This window comes from Nanorana parkeri, unplaced genomic scaffold, assembly GCF_000935625.1.
Source record: "Nanorana parkeri isolate BGI_ZX_2015 unplaced genomic scaffold, ASM93562v1 scaffold1444, whole genome shotgun sequence".
NCBI lineage: Eukaryota > Metazoa > Chordata > Amphibia > Anura > Dicroglossidae > Nanorana > Nanorana parkeri.
This window is the reverse complement of record NW_017307712.1, coordinates 2844-20395: the sequence shown is the minus strand read 5'-3', so window position 1 is coordinate 20395 and position 17552 is coordinate 2844. Positions and strand designations below refer to the sequence as shown.

The 17552-nt window shown below is 41.5% G+C and overlaps 1 protein-coding gene across 1 annotated transcript; it reads right to left on the bottom strand.

Moving 5' to 3' along the window:
• Positions 1–11737: 11737 nt before the first annotated feature.
• Positions 11738–14268, bottom strand: LOC108798287 (olfactory receptor 6F1-like). The gene is made up of 2 exons (XM_018570020.1): positions 14089–14268; positions 11738–12706 (listed from the first exon to the last, which is right to left on the bottom strand). The coding sequence occupies exons 1-2, from the start codon at positions 14266–14268 to the stop codon at positions 11738–11740; spliced, it is 1149 nt and encodes a 382-aa protein (XP_018425522.1).
• Positions 14269–17552: the final 3284 nt, after the last annotated feature.

Genomic DNA, 17552 nt, shown 5'->3' with positions numbered 1-17552 from the left:
CCCCCCCCCCCCCCGCCCCCTCCTTCTCTTCATCTACTACAGAAAAGTGTCTTATTTATGCCTCACTGATTATCACCACTGTTGCCATGTATTGTTCTGATATACACTATATTGCCAAAAGTATTGGGACACCCCTACAAATCATTGGATTCAGGTGTTTTCCGTGAAATTTCCTTGCTACCAAATATTCCACGTTCATCTGTTTGTTATAATACCACTAAGTGGAAGCAACTGGGAACAACAGCAACTCGGCCACGAAGTGGTAGGCCACGTATAATGACAGAGCGCGGTCAGCGCATGCTGAGGCGCACAGTGCGCAGAAGTCGCCAACTGTCTGCAGGTTCAATAGCTACCAACCTCCAAACTTTGCGTGGCTGTTAGATTGGCACGACAGTGCATAGAGAGCTTCCAGGAATGGCTTTCCATGGCCGAGCAGCTGCATCCAAGCCTCACATCATCAAGTGCAATGCAAAGCATCGGATGCAGTGGTGTAAAGCACACCTCCACTGGACTCTAGAAGTGGAGACATGTTCTCTGAAGTGACGAATCATGCTTCTCTGTCTGGCAATCTGATTGGACGTGTCTGGGTTTGGCGGTTGCCAGGAGAACGGTACATGCCTGACTGCATTGTGCAAAGTGTAAAGTTTGGTGGAGGGGGGATTTTTGGTGTGGGGTTGTTGTTAAGAGGTTGAGCTTGGCCCCTTAGTTCCAGTGAAGGAAACTCTTAAAGCATCAGCATACCAAGACATTTTGGACAATTTAATGTTCCCAACTTTGTGGGAACAGTTTGGGGATGGCCCCTTCCTTTTCCAACATGACTGTGCACCAGTGCACAAAGCAAGGTCCATAAAGACATGGATGAGCGAGTTTGGGGTGGAGGAACTTGATTGTCCTGCACAGAGTCCTGACCTCAACACGATAGAACACCTTTGGGATGAATTAGGGCGGAGACCGCGAGCCAGGCCCTCTCGTCCAACATCAATACCTGACTTCACAAATACGCTTCTGGAAGAATGGTCAAACATTCCCATAGACACTCCTAAACCTTGTGGACAGCCTTCCCAGAAGAGTTAAAGCTGCAAAGGGTGGGCCAACTCAATATTGAACCTTATGGACTAAGACTGGGATGCAATTAAAGTTCATGTGCTTATAAGTGCAGGCGTCCCAATACTTTTGGCAATATAGTGTATATTTATTTATGTTGGATATACCTGTCACTTTTGCAAACTGTCAACTGTGTACTTGAGTATTGTACTGGCACATCCTACATTAAGTCAGTTTGAAAGAAAAAAAATGCCTCTATTTATTTGTAAATTACTTACTTTGTTATATACTAGAAACTAATAGGGTAACTCCACTTTAAAAATATAAAATGAAAAAAATCTTAAAAAAATGTATATAGCATAAATAATTATTGCATGAGCCATTTTGTAATATAATGTTACTAAAAATGACCATTCCATTTAAAGCTGCTGCTGTAATGTTCTAAATCTGTCAAAATAATTCAATGCAGTATGGAGACCTGGGGGCGTTCGGAACACACTTGGTGTACGGAACATGGCCAGAAATGTCACTTTCTGCTTCTGTGATTGGCTGACTGATTTCCCCAGAAGTCTACACTAAGATACAAGTACAATTTTAGGCATCCCTTGTAATGGGAATTTCATTTTTGGTGAGATACTGCTTAAGGGTTAATTGGTACTAAAAGGATGCAGACACTGCAACTTTCCCTATTATAACCCAGGAAGCCTACCAGCTGGTTATAACAAACTCAGACCCTCCAATTCAGGGATCAGTTAGGAAAGGACTTGCTGCAACAAACAACTTTTTCTTCAGAACAGAAACAGGTAGGAAACTGCAACAAAGTTTGTTAAAATCCTTGCAATGTGCACAGATCACCAGAGGGGATTGAATTTTCTCAACAAAAATGGAATCACTCCTGGACAAATCTCTCTCTCTCTCTCTCTCTCTCTCTCTCTCTCTAACAAATGATATTATCAGGGCTAGTCACAAAAGGGTGAAGAGTTTGGAGAAGGCAGGAGAAGTGAACAATCTAGGACAACATAGCTGATTTGGAAAAATTATCCAATTCAGCTCACTTTCCAGTTCAGCTATGTTGTCCTAGATTGATAACTTCTTCTGCCTTCTCCAATCTCTTCACCCTTTAGTGAATAGCCCTGTATATGTCAAGACAAAGATAAATGAGGTCACCAACGAAAATGTAAGGACGTGTGCGTCCGGAGCTCCTGCATCCGCTCCACTTAGCGTTATCAGAGCCTAGTAAGGAGCCGGCTACCTGAAGTCCCCTCATGGAAACAAAAGGAGAGCAGCTCCGTAGTGAAACCGCATATCAGACGGTTGTAAGATGGGGAAGAGTAGCAAGAAAGAGCCTGGGGAACGTACCCGGACGACGGTAAGAACAAACATTGGAACATTTTTTCGCAGGAAGAAACTATATGCACACCACTAAAGGTGTCAGTCTCGGGAAGAGACGGAGAGCTGATCTCATCGACCTTCTCTGCTGGGAGTCACCAATATGCAGCGATGTGGGACAAACAATCCAAGCCAAAGTATCAGAAGAGGGCTGTGAAAGTGAGGAAACAGAGCTCTCTGGGATGGTAAGTAAATATCTTGCTTTACTCTCTACAAAGAAAGATCTAGAAGATGTATATCAGAAGCTAGAGGATTTGCATAGGAAAGATATGAAAGAACTGAATGATGTTAATTTGCAGCAATTTCATGGAAGAATGGATACACTGGAGGCAGTAATTCCACTAATGCTTTTAGGATACTCAGCTATGAGTGAAGGGATAAAGGAACAGCACTTACAGCTCCAGACCTTACGTGGAGATATGGACGACTTGGAAGACTGCAAACGCCGGTACAATATTAGGATAAGAGGAATACCAGAGGGTAGCGGATTGGCAGAACTTTTACCAACAGTGCAAGGTATTTTTTTTTTTCCATTAAAATTTTTATTGTTTTAGCACAAAAGATAAGACAGTACAATATAGTGCAGTAGTATATAATACATGGTGCATGGATCCTGTTCAGGATTTTATGCCAAGGTATAATATAGGTTACAGAGAGATTAATAAGTTAGAATGAGTACGTATGAGTACTAATCCCTGTTGGGCGACGAGGTCACATTCAGGGGGAGTTGTCTGCCTATGAAGGAGAGGTAGCGTATTTGGTCTAGAATGTAGCTCAGCGTCTAAGCAGATTGATTGGCAAGTCGGTATCACCCAACATGGGTAGAGGACCTTGCAACTCCATGATATAGGTAAAGGCACCATGATATACTTACACTACAACAAGAGACATTGGGGACACGCAGACCGAAGGGAAGGTGGTAGAGTGGGAGGAGGGTCAGGTAGCTAAAGATAGGGGAGATGTCGGACCGAGCTGAAGTACCACTGAGCGGGTCATTAGTGCAAGGTATTTTTTAAGACTCTTGTGGGAAGTCCGGAGACAGAGCAGATTGAAATCAACCAAGTGCACCGGTTATCAAATAGGCAAAGAGCTAGTCTAACACAGACAAGAGACATCCTGTGTAGAGTGCATTTTTAAAAAAAAAGAGGGAAATGATTCTGGCTAAAGCCCTAGAAAAGGGACCCCTGGATTATGAAGGAGCTTTGAGTACACTTTATGCAGATCTATCATGGGGGACAGTAGCAAAACGGAGAGCTTTAAGACCAGTAACCAGGGCGTTGACAACAATGGGCATAGCTTACATATAGGGGTTGCCATTTTATTTACAGACACGTAAGAACGGGCATCTGTATACATTTCACTCACCAATGGACTTATATGGCTTCTTAGACAGGCTAGGTCTGGCAGAAGTGGAGTTGGACGTATGGCCAGATCCACCAGCACCGGCCATTGCTCAGATCCCACAATGGGAACAAAAGGAACTTGGTTAGTGTTAGCTCTCAAAAGAAAGAGAGGAAAGCCAGGGAGGAGATAGGAGAAAAAGGTTCTTGCTAAAAGAGACTGATATGGAGGGAAAAGGGTATTCAATTATAATTGAATACCCTTTGTATAAAATAAGCAACAAAAATAGGAAGGGAGGAATCTCCCCTTCAAAACAACATGGCTGATCTAAGTATTATTGCATTAACAGTATAAACTATAAATGAAAGTATTAATTGCACTAGGCAATATATCTAGACAAAGTTATTGTTATTATGAGTTAGAGAGAAAAGAGAGAGAGAGGATGGATTGAGTAAGATGAAGAAGTAAAAGAGTGATGTAAAATTGTACTCACTAAAAGGGGTGATAAAGGAACAAACATGAATAAACACAAAGTTTTAGACACATAGAAAGATTAGAGGGGCTGGGGAAATAAAGGTAAGAGGAGATCAAGAACACAAAAGGGGAAAGAGATTAAATTAAACATGGAAATAGATATAAGAATTAAAGAGATGGGTGGAGTTAGTAGAGAATAAAATATAGAGGGGATGAAGGTTATGGATCCCTAATATGAATACACAGATAGTAGTAGAACGATGTTGAGAGTAAATGAGATGCCAAAACATGTATTTAATTTCTTTGCACTCCCATAAGGCCACCCAACAGGCCTGCCAACAATAGGGGGTGACACTGTTGGAGGCAATGGTTGCCTAGAGGGGTGTTTCCCTTTTAGGGTTGGTACCCCTCTTTGTGACAGACCTCTCCGGGGTGGTGTGTATAGTTTCCTTTGTTGTTGTTTTCTATGTTATGTTTGTTATCCTATTTCCTGAGGTTTTTAATAAGTTAGATAAATGGAGAGAAGAAAAGGAGATAGATTTTGGTTGCGTCTCTTAAACTAGCTTTAGCTTGTGATATTTAAAGAGATATGTTTGATTTTAAAGTAATAACTTATAATGTACATGGCCTTCGATCCCCATGCAAACGTAGCAAATTGTGGCTGGAACTTAAGGGCCTCAAGGCACAAGTCATCTTTATACAAGAAACTCATTTTGTAAAAGACCTAAATTCCCTCTCTATTTGTATTCACAATGGTATCACAGTACTTCCACATCTTTTAAATCGAAAGGAGTAACTACAGCTTTTCAAACAGATTGTCCTTATGTTATTTAAGATTAATGTGTGAACTAGAATGGACGTTATTTATTGTTAAAGGCTATATAGAAGGTCGATTATATACGTTCGCTACGCTCTATGCTCCCAACACCAGGCAAATCTCATTCCTAGATTCAGCAATGGCTAAATTAGCTAATTTTAGGGAGGTACTGCTAGTGTTAGGAGGGTAATTGAATTTTAGTCCAGATCCCAGAGTTAGTACCTCTAATGGTCGCTCCTTTCACTCTTTTCTTGCTATTAAACATTTTTGCAAGGCCCTTCAGGGACTACATTTGGTGGACTGCTAGAGAGCATTGCATGCGGATACTAAGGACTATAGTTTTTACTCAAAAATGTCCACAAGACATATTCCCATATCGATTTAATATACATGGACCAATATTATTTAGATAATATATATCAAGCAACTATTGAACCTATAACTATTTCAGATCATGTGGTGGTATCGATTGTTATCTCACCTCCAGGGCCTATATCTAAGGAGTGGACCTGGAGGCTGAATAAAAAAATAATGGACAATATAGAGACAATGGCTAATATAACTCAAGCTATAGAACTCTTTTTTACTATTAATGTAGCGGGTCAAGTGTCAGAGGGTTCGCTATGGGAAGGCCATAAGGCAGTTATTAGGGGGGAACTGATTTAATGGGATTTCTGCTTGAATAGAGCCAGACGTAAGGAACTAGCTAACCTGCTGGAAAAGTTAAAGGTAGCAGAGTTGGCTCAGAAACGATGCAGTTTGTTGGAAGATGAGCCGACTATGGACTCCTTGCGACAGGCCTTGACTAATGTAATGGAAGATCAAGTTTGTAAATGCTTAAAGTTTATATCTCATACATTTTATGAACAGGGAAATAAATTCGGGAGACTGTTGGCCAGGGCCTTACGCAAACAGAAAGTTAGAACATTTGTGCCAAAAATTCATAAAGCCTCAGGGGAAATGGTCCAACATACTTCTAAGATCACAGAGGTCTTCAGGCAATATTATACAGAGTTGTATAACTTACCTGGAGGAGACTCTTAAATAGTTATAGATCAAAAGCGTTTAGCTATACGGGACTATGTGACTGCTGCAGGTTGCAGTACAGTGTCGGCTCAGCAAGCAGAAGACCTAGACAGACTAATTTTGTTACAAGAGTTAGAGTCTGTCATTAAGGGTTTCCCTAAAGGGAATAACCCGGGACCCAATGGGTTCACAAAAGACTATTATTTAAATGTTTTATCATTACTAGGCCCCCCCCCCATGTGTAGATTTTTTCATGCTATTACTTCAGGAGAATTTATGCCATCTTTTTTTCAGCACATATTTTGGTGATCTCTAAAGACGGCAAAGGCCCCACTTAACCTCAAAATTACAGACCGATCTCTCCTTAACATAGATGTGAACATTTTTGTGAAGGTTTTGGCCATTAGAGTGGGAGGCCTCCTCCTGGCCAGATCAAACAGGTTTTATACAAGGAAGAGCGTTGAGACAACGCTATCCATGCTTTCCATTTAATCCACTGGACGGAAGCTAACTCGGCCTCTCCTCCGTCACCCTCCGTTCGGCTGACGCGGAAAAAGCGTTTGATAGGGTGGACTGGGTGTTTCTGGATGACCCTATATGTATTTGGGCTAATATCTAAAATATGGAGCTGGATATCTGCACTCTATAGTAATCCGGAAGCTCGGGTAAGAGTCAATTTGAAATAATTAATGGAACAAGACAGGGATGTTCAATGTCTCCTTTATTATTCGCCTTAATCTAAGAACGTTTTCTCGCTAGGATAAGAAATAACCCAGATATACATGGGATTGTAATGGGTAATTTAGAGTATAAACTGTCTGCATATGCAGATGGCATTTTATTTTCTTTAACTCAACCTTTGATTCCATTGCCTAATTTGCTTCAAGAACTTAGCATATACGGTGTCTATTCCAATGTCCGTATTAATTACTCTAAATTGGAAATTTTGTCGCTAAATTTATCTCCAGAAGCTATTTCAAGATTGTGTACTTCAAATACGTTTGCATGGACATTAAGCAATTTTCATTATGTGGGAATTCAGCTCCCAAATTCCCTGAAAAGAGTGTTCGAATTGAATTATCTACATACTTTGAAGGCTTCATTCTTGGGATAAAACTCTGTTTACTTGGGTAGGAGGTACACATATCATACGAGGATCTTATTCTTTTTACAGTCAATTCAAATTAAATTGCCGCCCTTTTTTTCGTCAAATACGCAGTTTATTTCTGCGATTTGTATGGAATAATAGAAGGCCCTGGTTTTCTTATACTATCTTCAGCCGTACTAAACAAACTGGTGGCCCAGGTGTACCAGATATCTCTCTGTACTACTTGCCACATCTAGATGCCTAAATGCATTGAGTTGCTGCCATGTGATTGGCTGATTAGCAATTTGTGTTACCAAGAAATTGAACAGGTGTACCTAATAAAGTGGCCAGTGAGTGTGTGTATATGAATATATGTAACCCCCAGACACTAATATCTCATATAATCTTTAATATGTTAATGTAATTTTCAATATTTTTACATCTACTGCTTTCAATGAAATATGAGCTGGTGATCCTGGCAAAGGAAAATGCCAGTAAATGCCTTATTGAGGCATTTCCTCTTCTAGGGTAACAATCCTTTGTCCCTCTTTCCCAACTATGTTCCTGCACTGTCACATAGGTTTCCAGTGGAGAATACAACAACGCACATTACCCAAGCATGGCCAGCACATTATACAAGCATGGCTGTCATCACCTCGAAACCGGCCATGAAGCTATGCATGGAATACGTGGACAACATGTGACTGTAAAGAGGATGCAGAGATCAACAATACTGGGATGCAATCAAAGATAAAAAAAGGTAAATGCAAGCATTTTATTAAAATCAGTCGGCAATGGTTTATGATGCACATTGCTTTAGCAAAGTATACTGTAATTGCATACAGGCAGATCTGTTTTCACCAATGACAGACAATAAAGATCATCCCAATGCATTCTTAAATTTCCTCATCAACAGCTCTAAAACTTTGAAACACACATGATGAAAGGAACAATACTAAAAAGGAATGAATGGAATAGATGGATTGAGCATGGAGGGATGATAATGAATAGAGTAAACATGTATGTTTTCTATGAAATGAGCATTCCTTACTTGCAAATTTTTCCATTGTTTTGCAATTGCGTTGCTTTGGGAATGGTAAAGTGACCTCTCACTCAACATTTTCAAATAAGCTTTTATTTTCATTTTTGTTACACATCCAAAATAATTGCAACAAGCAGTATAACCAAACATTACTATACTGTCACATTTCAGCTGTATATACTAGGAAACAAGTGTCATTGTATCAGGCATATTTTCTGACACAGAGCACAATATGCTTTGTAACAATTTTTAAACAGGAAAGTACAACAAGGGCAGAAGTGATAGAAAGGGGGATGGAAGAAAGGGACTTAACGATTGGGAGATAATCAGTAGCCGATGTACATGGATAATATCAGAATCCATTGAGGTTGTGGGGTAAAGTCTATCTGATAATAATTTGAGGTAGAGATGCACCGATACTATTTTAGAAGACCAAGTACAAGTACCGATACTTTTCCTCAAGTACTCGCTGATACCAATTACTGATAACTTTTTTAGTGTCACGTGTTGTTTTTTTTTTTTTAAACAATACAGACTAATGATTTCAGGACAGCAGTGGAGTGCTAGGGCCCAGTCACAGGTGCAACCGCTGTGACCCTGGTAGTTCTGCCACTGACTCCACGCTGTAGTGAGACTATCAGCTATAAAGGACTACATCAGCTATAAAGGACTAAGAATCCCAGCAAAACATTATAGAGCAATGCAGAATATTATGAAGCTACATACTCTTTGTTGCTCCCCAGGGCTATGCTGAGTCTCAGGCTGCGCGAGGTCTGACCAGGACGGTGCAGAGTCTGAACAGGCCAGTACAGGATCTGAACAGGGCTGTGTGCGGTCTCACCAGGGCTGTGTTTGGTGTCTCTCCAGGGCTGTGCAACTTCTCCCCAGGGCTGTGCATTCTTACCAGGGCTGCATGTGGCCTCACCAGGGCTGTGCAGCCTCCCCAGTCTCACCAGGGCTGTGTGTAGTGTCTCACCAGGCAGTTCACAGGTGTGAGCAATGTGCGGTCGGACTGGGAATGTAAAAGACAGCCACAATGAGGTCTCCACAAGGCTACCGAGGTCCCCAGCAAATGCGGGACCTCAGGCAGCCAAACCCATTAAAAAATTTAAAGCACTTAGTTTCAGGACATCTTCACAGGTACTCGTGAAAATGCCCAATATCGGCAGCAATATCAGTGCATCCCTAATATGAGGTTTTATAGACCAACCAGCATGTCCACCTCTGATAATATCTGATTTGGGTGTTACAATTATTGACATAGGTCTTCCATGAGCTCATATTATTAAAATAATGCTTGCCTATCTCTGATTAACCACTTGCTGTCCCGAGCAATTACTTACTATCTGCACACACATGATACAATCTGAATTTTTGGATAGAAAATAGTTTAAAACCCCCAAATAATTATATATTTTCTGAAAGCAGAGGCCCTGTAGAATAAAAAAATGCTAGTTGCAATTTTTTATGTTGCACGATGTTTAATATATATACATATACACACACATAATATGTTACTTTAATTTTTATTTTATTTGTTTAAACTTAACTTTATTGCTTTATTCCCAACAAGCCCCCTATGTCATAACAAAGAAAATGTGACAGGTCCTCCTTATGGAGACATCAGGTGTCCATTTTATTTATTATCAGTACTGCACTGTTTTTTGTGATTTGATAGCAAAATATTAGGGATACACCAATACCAGTATCAGTGCCAATACAGGGCATTTTCATGAGTGACACAGTATTCACAGCGCTTCCTGTGTCAGCTGTCACAACCTGAGCTGTACAGAAGATAGAGTACAATGCTGTGTTTGATTTTCTGTACTGGTGGGCTTATAAAGGGAACCTGTCACGTCCAAATTATATCACATAGGGGCTTGTTATCCCCTGTGTGATATCAATAATGTTAAGTGAAAAGAAATTAAAAAAGTGATACAACATACAAAATAACAAAATAAAAATAAAAAAATAAAAAAGCAATCAAAAAGGTAAAAAATAAATAAATAAAATACATATTTAAAAAATCCAACTCTGCCCCCTGCCATCTGCATGTGAATAAACGCATGCATAGGGCATTGTGTGTGTGTGCTGCCCTCATTCTACTGTGTGTCATATTGTGGTAGTGGGGCAGCATAATACACACAATGCACATTAAAAGGTAAGTTCACTTTCGCAAGTAATTTGGGAAAATTGAATTACCCGCTTAAATCTGGCCAACTCTCCCCTCTGCTATACTTATCTTTCAGTGAACGGTCGTTACCCTCTGCCGGTACGGGTGTAGTAGCTTTACTCCATACTGCTGTCCAGTGCAGCCCTGCGCTACGGATTTTTTATTTCACTCGCAAATTGCGAGCACTCGTTGGTTAGTGCAGTCAGGTGACCGTACTAACCTATGAGAAGCACTTCTTAGCACGGTTAAATATGGTTTTGGTTACAATTATTTTTTCAGGATCAGGACAAGTGTAATCATGGATTGAGTTACAGTTGTTCATAATTATCAAGAAACTGCCCTAAAATCATTAGTCTGTATTGTTTTAGAAAAAATGGCACATGTCCCTTTAAGAAAAAGTATTGGTAATTGGTATCAGCAAGTACCTAAGGGAAAGTACTTGTGCTTGGTCTTGAAAAAATAGTATCGGGACATCTATACTAAATTTATAAAATTGCTCTTATTTTTTTTTATTTACATTATTTATATAATAAGGACAATTACTATTTTTGTGCTATTAGTGGTGTAGGAAAACTTCAGGGGCTGAAGTTGCTTTTTGTATGATTAAAGTGACACTAAACTCAGGAGTTAAATCTTAAAAATGCACTGAAGTACCTTAACTATTTACAAAAATGTATTTTATTTGTGTATCACTCAGCTGCAGATCATCAAATCATCTCTGAATTGGTGCTGACACTGTCCTTCCTTCTGGAGGGTGGCTACTTTTGTTTCCCATGGTCCCTGTGTGTGGTGTAAAGTAGTCACAGCTCCAAGCTCGCTCCCATCATGGATTACAATCTAGTGTTTAGTTAACTAATTTGTTTTGAGATTGCAGTCCATCACGGAAGTGAGTTCAGATCCTGCAGAGACCCCCTGAGACTCTGCAGTCTGCTGGATCTCAGGGGGGCTGTGCAGGATCTGTGGTGGGCTTTGCAGGCTGCAGAGACCCCTAGGGATCCTGCAAAGCACCCCCACAGTTCTACCATGAAGGGCATTCAGCTAGTGCGTCCGCCCCATCTTCTGTCTCTGCCCCCTGCTGCTCCGTCCCGGTTCCCGTCTACCATGAAGGGCATTCAGCCTGTGGCGTAACAACTGGGGGGGGGGGTCGGTGGTTCTACGCCCCCCCCCCATCTCTGCGCCTGGGGCAGCACTGGTCAGCACCAATTCAGACATGATTGGAGGATCTACAGCTGAGTGATACACAAATAAGATACATTTTAGTTAATAGTTAGGGTACTTGAATGCATTTTTAAGATTTAACTCCTGAGTTTAGTGTTACTTTAAGCATACCAAATTTGGATCACCCTAAACATCGTTAATTGATTTGTGGAGCTTTTCTTGAACCTTTTTCAGTGCCTTTTTAAATTCTCGATTTCTAAGACTATATATAAGAGGATTTAAAATTGGTGTTATAACAGAGTAAAACAGAGATACAACTTTATCTTTATCAGAAAAGTAGGAAGCTCTTGGGCGGACATACATAAAAATGACAGTTCCATAGAAAATGATGACCACAGTTAAATGAGCAGCACAAGTTGAAAAGGCTTTCTGACGACCAAGCCGGGATGGAATTCGAAGGATGGTCTTAATTATACTGGAATAAGATACTGTTGTAAAAATAAGTGAGCTTAGCACAACTACCCATGCAAATGAAAAGAAGACGGTCTCACTGATGGATGTGTCAGAACAAGACAGTTTTATCAGAGGGATATAATCGCAGAAAAAGTGATCAATGAGATTGGGTCCACAAAAACTTAGCAGAGCGGTAGGAATAGTTAATGTCCAGCCAGTAAAGAAGCCACTCATCCAGGAGCCTATAGCTAAGTAACGGCAGATCTGACTGTTCATCATTGTTGCATATTGTAATGGAAAACAGATGGCTAGGTATCTATCATAAGCCATAACCGTGAGTAAGAAGAATTCAGTAGGTCCTACAGAGTGAACAAAGCAAAGTTGAGCAAGGCACCCAGAATGGGAAATGAGCTTATCTTGTGTGATCAAATAGCTGAGTGTTTTAGGAATTACAGCAGTTGAGCACCAGGTGTCCAGCACAGCAAAGTTACTGAGGAAGAAATACATTGGGATGTGAAGATGAGAATTTAAGCAGACTATGATAATTATGAGAAAATTGGCCACCAGAGTTAGAATGTAAATGACCAAAAAAATTGCAAAATATAGCATCTGTATTTGAGTATTGCCTGGGAAGCCAAGCAAAATAAAAAATGTAACTTCTGTTTTGTTCCCATGAAAGAGAGCTTTTTGATGGGAGCTCATCTGTGGAGAGAAGGCACAATGAGGGGTGTTAGGAAAAACATTTCATATTGTCATATTATGTATTGCTGCATCATAGCCCCAACTGTCCCTCTTTTTCATATAAGTACCTCGGTCTCTCTTGCCTCTACAGTTGTCCCCATTTTTTTATGCATAGGCATATTTAACTTTTTTTGCACTAAACCTTATATCCAACCTCTAAATTATTTAATTTGTTATTTTAGAAAGCCAATATTCAAGGAAAGTAGTGGTAAAAAAACCCCGAAACATTAACCAATTATTTTTTGCATATTAAAAAATAATATGTCTACCAGGGCGTGTGACAGGGTCGTGTCATTTGCTAATATACTTGTGCTCTAATTCATATCTCAAAAAGTCAGAAGGTCTGTTACTCAGAGCCTGTTTTCAGTCTGCAGTGAAATAGGAAGATCAAAAGGGTTGACCTGTTTACAAACTACTCAAACTAGGTTTTTAATATCGCAATGCACATTGATAAGTTTCTATACATTGTTGGCTTCTGTAGTAAGTTTATCTTGCTGAATTATATTTTACTTCCATTTTGTAATTTTCTAACAACAGGCACTTACCGTATTTGCCAGCGTATACGATGGGTTTTGAAACCTTAAAACATCCCCCAAAATCAAATACAGTATTTTAAATACAGTATTTTATTTTTAAAACACCCTGGAAGTAAAATTATACATTCTGAATGATTGAAACATGCTGAATGATGATCGTCTTCTGTAGGCCTTACCTTTGAACATGGTATGAAATTGAATAAATCACTGCGTGGGGTAGAGCCACTTATGCATTGCAGAGTGTTTTGAATATAGTCTGCGAAAGGCTTTCAGCGAAATAACTGAAATACGAGGCTTGGATTTGAAGTCTTATATCTCCATTCTCAGGATGTAATGAAGTATTTTAATTGCATGTCAAAATGTATCCAATGCCTCCAGGGCAAATTAAGAATGCAAAAAGTGAGCCCAGGGATCAAGCTCATGTCCCAGAAGTATACCTGAGATCTAGGGGGAAATTAGCTGCTTTACGGCAATAACAAGCCCTATTTGTTTGTATTGTGCACATAAACACACACACACACACATATATATATATATATCTATATATATATATTTGAAAAAATAGTGCTTCCAGCATTTTTTCAGATCGCACTGGACCGGAATGCAGGCACTGATGTGCCACGCCTTCTGGTGCGGGCGATCGCACTGCGGACGGGAGCGTGGCTGCGGTGCCATTTACTTTAATGCACCGCCACGCCCCCTCCTGCCACAGAATGCAGGAAGCCGGCTGGAATGCGATACAGTGCATCTGGAATGCACTGTTTATGGTGTGAGCCGGTCCTTATAGCTTACAGCTTAAAATCTGGCCCTGATGGATGTTAGTCCATTTGTATGCATATCGTTTCCTCCACAGAAACTGCCACCTGTGTCCATGTCCACACGACCAGGTGTATTGAGTGCCATAGAAGGCCCACCACCTCCTAGGTGAGCATTGACACTCATATGAGAATTAACAACTTCTAACGTCTGTGACACAAACTCGTTCATGTCTTCGATAGGAGCAATCTTAAAAGCACCTATACTCCTCTTATTCTAAGGCTAGGTTCACACTTGCACTACACTGCACGAGACCCGGGACTCGCGTCCCGGGTGTCGTGCGGTCCTGCACAATGCAGGCAGCGATTGCCACCTTTTTTTGCAATACACAATGCTCGGCTAAGTTCAGATCGTGTCCGGAAGCACGGGCAGAATCGCGGCGGGAGACAGCGCGATCCGCCCGGTGCAACTGGGGTGCCATTTGAAAATAATCGCACCCGCAGCGCGATTGGTTCACACCTTGGCGACTCCTGACCGCGCAGCAATCCGCGCAGAATCGTGCACGATTGCCGCACAGTGAGGTGTCACCGAGGTGTGAACCTAGTCTGAAAGGAATAAAGGTGACCTGACACTTTCACATAACTTCCAGGATGCAGAACTACATTTTCACAGCTTTAGGCCCGGCGCAACCACAAGTCAAGCGGCCGCTTGAGGGCGCCCAAGGGGTGAGGGCGGAAATAATAGTAGCAGTGACAGCATGGACGGAGCACCGGGCTTTGACCGCCGCCATTGTAAGCTCGTCCCCGCCCCTACCTTCTCCCTGGTGCGCACGCTTCGTGTGTGGCTGCAGCATAGAATAGGGATACAGACTTTGGCTCCTGTAAGCATTATATTATTCAGCGTAGGCGCGTGCGCACACGCACAATGCACCTTCGCCTGAGTTGGCAAAAATCCTTGCACCGGCCCTGCTCACCTCTCTCCCCCTCCGCTGTGGTATGTCCCACGGCATTCTCATGTCTAATGAAGGTGAATGGACTGCATTAGCTGGGGTTAGACCCCCGGAGTCCGGGGTGAAGAGTGTGTGGGGACCAGTCTAGCAGCCAAGTGGGATTGAGGATCTGGGGAGTATATCTTCTTCTATTTGAGCCCCTAGACCAAAATGAGCAGTTAACCCTTACAGTGCGGGAGTAGCCCTACTGCAAAGGTGGGATTAGCTGTAGAAGAAGACAAAAAAGAGGACACATTTGCAGCTGCTTATGTCACTGCGCTGCTCTGCCTGGGAGAAGGAGGAGGAAGGCTTGGTTATCCACTCCCACACCTCCTCCACATGCTCTGGCTGCATAGCATGCCCACTGCCACAAAGGAAGGCAACCGTGCCCTACTTCACAAAAGTGTGTCCTGACCACTGCTTTGGCTTGCAAATACAGAACCTGCTTACCCACTATTAGCTGTGCGTAAAGAGCCTCTGCCTCTCCCTTTAGGCCTCCCATGCATAATGGAAAGATGGAAGATTGCTTTTATTTTAGGGATACACCAAAATTTTGGCTGCTGAAACATATTGGCCGAAAATGGCACTTTTGGCAAAATGCCGAAATTGCCATCTTTCAGCCAAAATTGCGCTGCAAACCCGGTTTCTCTCCTCCCCACTGGGCGCTGCTCTGTGTCCCCTCTGACACAGCGCAGCATCCAGCGGGGAGGAGAGAAACTGTCACAGGAGGCTGAGCGGTGAGGGGGAGGAGAGCGATGGGAGCGGCCAGTGTGTCACAAGAGGCCGGGCTCCGCCTCCTGTAAAGGTCAGGAGAGTGGTGTGGGGCCGTAGACAACTGTCAGCTGTCACAGGAGACCGAGCTCTCCTTCCCGCACCACTCGCTCAGCCTCCGGTGAAAGCAAGTCAGGATGGATAGCGGGTACAAGCAGTCAGTGATCAGTGATCACTGACTGCTTGTAAGAGGACAGAGTATGTTTACTGTGTCCCCAATTATGAATGAATTATGAATGAATGACCTACATCACTTCCTGTTCATTCATGATTGTGGACATGGTAAATACTATCTCCACAAGTTATGAATGAACAGGAACACTCAGTATAGAGCAGGGGTGGCCAACCTCCGGCCCACCAGCTGTGGTGGAACTGCAAATCCCATGAGGCATTGCAAGATTCTCACAGCCACGACTCCTGGAGAGAGATGCATCGTGGGATTTGTAGTTGCACCACAGCTGGAGGGCCAGAGTTTGGCCGCCCCTTTTATAGAGGATTCCTATTTATTTATAACAGGGGCTGCAGCAAAAGAGATTGAGGTCTCTGTGTCCTCAATCTTTTTCTATTTTGAAAGGGAAATATCAGGTGTCTGTTTAGTCCCACAATATTTCACCAAAGCCCAACAGCACCAATATTTCACAATGAATGATGGAAATTACGACTTTAGAGCCAGTTAGAAGCTGTGCTGCTTGCTTAGGCGCCCATTGACTTTGGTGGTCAAGTCACATCATGCCCCCCCAATTATTTTTTGTCTAATCTGTTTTTTTAAGCAACTTTTTACATATCTTTATAATTGTTTCAGTGCACATAAAGGGATATATAATAGGTATATATATACCCAGTTATGCAAATATGACCCTTGCAACACCCCCCTGCCCCGTTCATCTGCTGGCTAGATTCCGCTATTGGCTATTTCAAATTGCGATAGCTGATAACAGGCTGGCTATTGCACACGCCCACTGCCCGTTGTTTACATTCACCTGCCAGCTGTGGAATCTAGCCGTCGGCCGCAGCAAGATGTTAACAGAGAATTCTGTTAGCAACTAAATAAATGTAGTAGCTAACAAAAGTTAGCGTTTGTTAGCTATTTTAGACTTCTAGTATGCTCATATCTATAAAGCAACTAGCAAAAAAAATTAAGGACAGATTTTTTTTTGCTTCAGATTTCTGGTTGCTTGAATGCCGGATAATGGGGAGTTTACTGTAAATGGAAACATCTGTATATGTGAAGCATTACTTTCACTGCTCACGCCAACTCAAATACCAATAACATTTTTGATTTAAAGTCATATGTCATACCCAAGTAACAAATAAAATTAAGTTTTTTTTTTATTTAACGAGGTAGACACAAATAGATACATACTAGAAAACCAAAACTCCCTGTGGACTGTTCTAAAGTTTTAGATGCTATTGCAATCTTTTATCATTGGGACCAAACGGTACCCACAGCCACACACTATTATTACAGCAAACAATTTGAAAAAAAAATAAAGACAAATATAGAATTTTATCAAGAAATCAATTTTATTACCAGATATAATGCATGATTTTGAGATATTAAAATAGGTTTAAGAAACATTGATTTCCCCTAACCAAAGACTACTGCCTTAAAAGTATTTGCAGTAAAATAGTAAAAGTAGACAAACATGCTATGGACCTGCGTGGAACTACAGGTAGCTGAATCCAAGCTGTCTATCCTGCAATTGCATAAAAAACAAGGTTAATCATTCTGTATTATGTCTGACTAAAGGATCTT

Excerpts from the sequence above, each read along its gene's own strand:
- LOC108798287 (XM_018570020.1), bottom strand. The coding sequence starts at position 14,268 with ATGAACGAGTTTGTGTCACAGACGTTAGAAGTTGTTAATTCTCATATG. Across the intron at positions 12,707-14,088 it reads ATGGACTAACATCCATCAGG|ATGAGCTCCCATCAAAAAGC; the intron begins GCCAGATTTTAA and ends TTCTCTCCACAG.